Raw genomic sequence first — 5,126 nt, 5'->3', positions numbered from 1 at the left:
TATCTTTCACGATCCTTTCCTCCCGGCACTCCTCGCCTCCTACGGCGACTGCTTTCGCCGGTGCGCACTCGATCCTCTCCCTTTTCTTGTTCTCTCTCTCTCTTTCTCTCTCTCCGATCATCCCGTCCCTCGCTCGCTCCTCCTCCCCCGCCATCGCCGCCGTCTCTGTCGCCCTTATTGCTCCGAGACCGAGGTCGCGGGTTCGCTCGCGTTTCGCGAGCGCGCGTGCCAATCGAGAGATGGTGAACGGGCGGCGCGATGAGCCTGAGCCTGCCGGTGGCGAGACATTCGCGAGACGACGGCGACGACGATACGGTGCCGCGGCATCGCGCGATTGAATCCTCTCCGTTCTCGCGGCTCCGCTCCGTCCGGGCGACTCAATCGCGACGCGCGCGAGACTCTATTCCTCGAGCAGGCGTCTCTATATATTCCGGCGGAGTGTCTCTGTATCGCCAGACGTCTCCGTCTCGCGGCGACGAAACGCCCCCGAGACTGTGTAACTTTGCGAATTTTCTCATTTCCTCCCTACGTCCGTTCTGCATCGACGCGAGGAGAATGACGCGCGCGGCGTGCGGCGATGAATCCCGACCGCGACGTTTCTGTCGAACGCGAACGCAGGCGTCGCGAGATAATGGAGAGAACTGATACGGAAGGTGCGTCGGCGAACGAGATCGGCGACGAGTGTCTTTGTGACGATCGACGAGGACGCACACACGTACACGGAAGGGAGAGAAAAGCGAAAAGCAACGTCGTATGAGGAAAGCTGAAGTGATGTGGATGGATATCGGCGATGACGTCTTGGTGACCGATTGGTGTCTATCGATCAGCTAGATTGACGTGAGGGAAGCAATATTGACGTGAGAGATGAGCCGGAGCGCATAATATCTCTCATTAGCTTTCCCCGAAGAAGACTCGGAATATAGGAGCGCGAGTATATCACCGTAAAAACACCGCCGCTCGCGACGGGCAGACGCCTATTTGACGAGCCATCGCTTCCAGGAAAGCCGGAAAGTCAGGCTCCAGACGCAATCAAGAGCGTATATACCACGAGAGGCATTTAATACGCTTATACCCCCGCAGAAGGGTTTCTACGTGGGAGCAAAAAGCCCGGTGTGTCTCGAGTGCCCCGAAGCGTCGCCTTATTAGCTTTTGCGAGGAGGACGAGCGGCGGCGGTCGCGAAAAGGGACATAATATACCGAGGCGGGAGGAGGAGGGGAGGGGAAGGAGGAAGGAAAGAGGACCCCGCCGGCGTTCCCTAGATTAGAAGGTCTCGGCCACGGCGATTATTACCGTCGGGGCCGGGGTTACGCCGCGCCGTGAAGCGCGCTTCGGAGAAAGAAACACCGCCGGTGGAAATCGATCTTAACGACCGCCCGTACCTCCGTCGTCGGTCGTCGCCGGTCCGGATGTGGCTGTTGCCGCTCGCCCGTCGCGTTCGCCGTTCGTCGCGTAAGAAGGAGGCAGCATGTCGAGCCTGGCGCGGAGGAGACGCACGGCCGTGCTCGGCTCGAAGCGATGGTGGCAAGGCGGATGCTGGGCCACCAGGAGCCACCAGGAGGCGTACCTGCGCAAGCTCTACGGCAGGAAGAACAATCAGGATGGCAAGAGTATCGGCGGCCAAAACGCCGACGAGGACGTCGCGGCGCGTGTCGCCGGCATCGACGCGCCGTGGGCGACGCCCGGTGTTTACGATCTGCCGACCATCACCGACGCCGAGCATCACTACCTGGACGCGTTTCTGAGAAATCGCGAGAACGACGTGAGCAGCAGCAACAACAACAACAATGACGACGACGTCGACGTCGGCGTTGTGGTTGGATGCCCGGCGCTGGCGACGTCGCGCGCGAGCCCGACGGAGAAGTGCGTGGAGTTCCTGAAGGGCGCCCATCACGACGACGGGGCCAGTTTCGGTCGCCGTGCCGCGGGAGACGCGGAATGCGGCCGCGTAGCCGACTGCGGTTCGATGCATTCGGGTTACGATGCGGCCGCGGCTTGCACGGAGTAAGTTTGCCACTGACGGTCGACGGAGAGGAATGTGCCTCGACATTTTTTCGCGGACGTAGAATTTCTCTTTACTTATACAGGGAAGCTTAGGGGATGCGACGTTATGAAAAAATGCTGTGTGCTGTGAAAAAAATGTGGAGCATTTACTCCGAATTCCGACTTCTAAGTGAAGAGACTGTGCGCGTGTATATTGCATTATGTCTGTGGAATATTTCCAAACAGAAAAATCTAAAATTCTTAATGTATTAAATTATCGAAATGTCAGTATCTTCTAAATTATGCTAATATATAAAAATTAAGCATTTCTTTGGCAGTTGTACTCGTATATTTTACAAGCATGAATAATATTGTATTCTGTATCTAATGTTTTAAAATGTATTTCAATGAAAGTCTGATTTGATTTACGAAGTGCTTGTCAAGATATTTAATACTACAAATTAGAAACATGTGAGAAAGCATAGAGCATTACATTCCACCAAGGAATTTTATTCATGCACGAGTTACGCTAGAATCGAGCGGCATCGCACGACGTATTCACAGAAATTAACGAGCCAGAAATTTAACGATGCCAGGATTTCGAGAAGTAAAAAGTCAAATGCCGTGTGACTGGACGTATTATTATTATTTTTTTATTGTTTGCTTTTATTACTCTGTCTACTTTCACGTATATATAGGCTTATCTAGAGCGCAATTTCCCGTTTAACAGCTTCATCGTCCTCGGCGCAGGAAAACGGCGTATTTACACTGCCCATAGCGAAACATGTATTAATCAAGAATCATTTCTCGGTTGTAGACATCGACGCGAGAGACACATCCTCGCATGAGCGTTTCCATAGCTTAGCGCTCGCTGATCCAGAACATGTGGAACAGCACGTGCGATTTCCTTACACGCTCGCGGAGCGGAGAATTTTAGATTGAGAATCGTATCGATTTATTCAAGCGAGGAACCAAGCGCTGTCAGCGGTAATAGTTGAACGATAAATAACTCATCATTCTATTTTGTCGCACATCGTGTTCAATTTCTCTCGTTACTACGTCCCCAATTTTTCCTTTTATATCTTTACACACGCCGTGACATGCACTAACAGGCGCAGAAATATTTTTAAATTAAGCAAACTTTCTGAATATCATATTTCGAATCTATAATTCTACACTCCAGAATTCTATGTATAGGCTACCCTAAGCTTAGGTAGATTTTACAGAATTTAGGTCTGTAATTAGGTAAGATTCCAGGCTCTAATAATAGGAAGATCCTAAATTGTAGACCCGTAATTTAATTCAGGGAAACATGAACGTAGAAACACAATTGCGCGAGTCCTCAAGGATTACTCTCGTGAGAATCTTTTTACATCTATAATCTTGAGATCTTGATACATTATACATTGTAGATTTATTATATTTAGCATATATTTATCCGCAATTATTATTTCTCATTAGACAATGTGGCATTATAAAAAATGTATACGGCTGGGTAACTTATAAATTCGACGCAGATGCACAACAACAATTACGAGAGATGACAGATATTGGTTATAACAACATTAGAATGGCTCTCTAAAATATTAAGAGGGATGCTTTAATGCCTATCAAGTACAATATAATTTAAAAAGAACTATTGATTATTAAAGTAATCATTATTATTAAAGATATTAATAAAATAAACCGTCGTACTTATAAATATCCTTTTCTTCTTACAGGAAAGTGTGCAGGAGCTGCAGGTGCCCGCGGGAGGAGCACCAGCGTGCTTCGACGGAGGCGGGCGGTCCCTCGGGACTCGGCCTGGGCCCGGGCCCGCCGATGGCGATGGCCATGGCCTTCCCGAGCGGCGCCGGGGGCGCGCCTCACCAGGAGCCGTTCAAGAGCCCGGTGCAAGCTGCGCCGGCCGGCCTGGCGCTGCAGGAGGCACTGATGCAGCATCACCAGAGGCACTCGCAGAGCGACGACGACAGCGGTTGTGCGCTCGAGGAGTATACGTGGGTGCCACCCGGATTGAGGCCCGATCAGGTAGAGCGGAATGCAGATTTATTTTATCTTAAATACCATAAAATCCCATCGGTCCATGGCGTAGTCTGAAATTCTTTAAAAAAAAATAAACGCCCACGAGCGTGTAGCGGCGTTTCAAAAAGGTTCAGGGATTAAAACAATGAGGCTGACTAAACCGGGTAAACGCGGGGCAAAAATTTTTACAAGACTTTATACTTTATGTGATAATAGAGATCAATTAAATTCCTTGTCGAGACACAAGAGAGAGAGAGAAAGAGGTGGAGGCCTTTCTGCCGTCGCGTATGCGTGTAATACGAGGGTGTCCCCGGTGATTCGTCTCGTCCGGGGGACCAGTGACCGCGACAGCGAGCCTCCAGATCGCCGGGACGATTACCGTCGTGAACGACGACGGCGCAGTGAGTCATCAGTCCGCGCTCGCCGGTGAAAGCTCTCGCCGGGTATAACGATGATAAAGCGTAATCGAGGGGTTCACCCGAAAAAGGGCATGAAAGGAGAGAATGCAGAGGATACAAAATGTATTAACCGTACAGTTGTACCCTTCGATCTGCCCTTTCGACAGATTCCATTCTTAGAAAAAGAAACATCCTCGGATCGTGCTGCCGCGGAGCGGCATTAAAAAAAGCAAAATTTTCTACTCTTTTAATTTTTTTTTTTTTTTTTTTTTTTCAAAATAACTTTGTGAAGAATTATCGAATGCCTTGAAAAACTGTCGTCGCTTTTTTCGTTTTCTCAGATTCCTCTCTAACGTAGCGATCGGTAGCACCCTCTCTCGTGCACCGGAATATCGTGCGTTGTGAGAAACGTCAAAAACGAAATCATTTTATTTAATTAAACGCACGATGGCGTGCAATCGGATAACCCCACGTTAGATCCCTCCCCGCCGAAGAAGCTAACTAACGCTCTCGTCGGTCATTAATTGGTTTAAGCGCGAGCGTTTTGCATCGGCACGGCGCGGAATAGAGTTCTCTTCCTCTCTCTCTCTCTCTCTCTCTCTCTCTCTCTCTCACTCACTCTCTTTGAATTAAGGAAATTTTATTATCATCATCTCGAATGTGCTATCTGAAATTGAAGAACGGTAGAGGGGATGCGCACTTTATATGTAAATAATATAAAATTA

General features: G+C 49.4%; 1 protein-coding gene across 1 annotated transcript in view; it reads left to right on the top strand.

Moving 5' to 3' along the window:
- The first annotated feature begins 1,466 nt into the window (after positions 1–1,466).
- The window catches only part of LOC105456234 (protein espinas-like), an 11,893-nt gene continuing 8,233 nt past the window's right edge, over positions 1,467–5,126 (top strand). The window contains exons 1-2 of the mRNA XM_011700137.1: positions 1,467–2,002; positions 3,703–4,009. Of these exons, the coding sequence (XP_011698439.1) occupies positions 1,467–2,002; positions 3,703–4,009 (843 nt within the window). The remainder of the gene's footprint in view (positions 2,003–3,702; positions 4,010–5,126) is intronic.

This window comes from Wasmannia auropunctata, unplaced genomic scaffold (assembly GCF_000956235.1).
Source record: "Wasmannia auropunctata unplaced genomic scaffold, wasmannia.A_1.0 LD336106.1, whole genome shotgun sequence".
Classification (NCBI taxonomy): domain Eukaryota; kingdom Metazoa; phylum Arthropoda; class Insecta; order Hymenoptera; family Formicidae; genus Wasmannia; species Wasmannia auropunctata.
The sequence above is the reverse complement of the archived record's forward strand: the minus strand, read 5'-3'. Positions and strand labels throughout refer to the sequence as shown.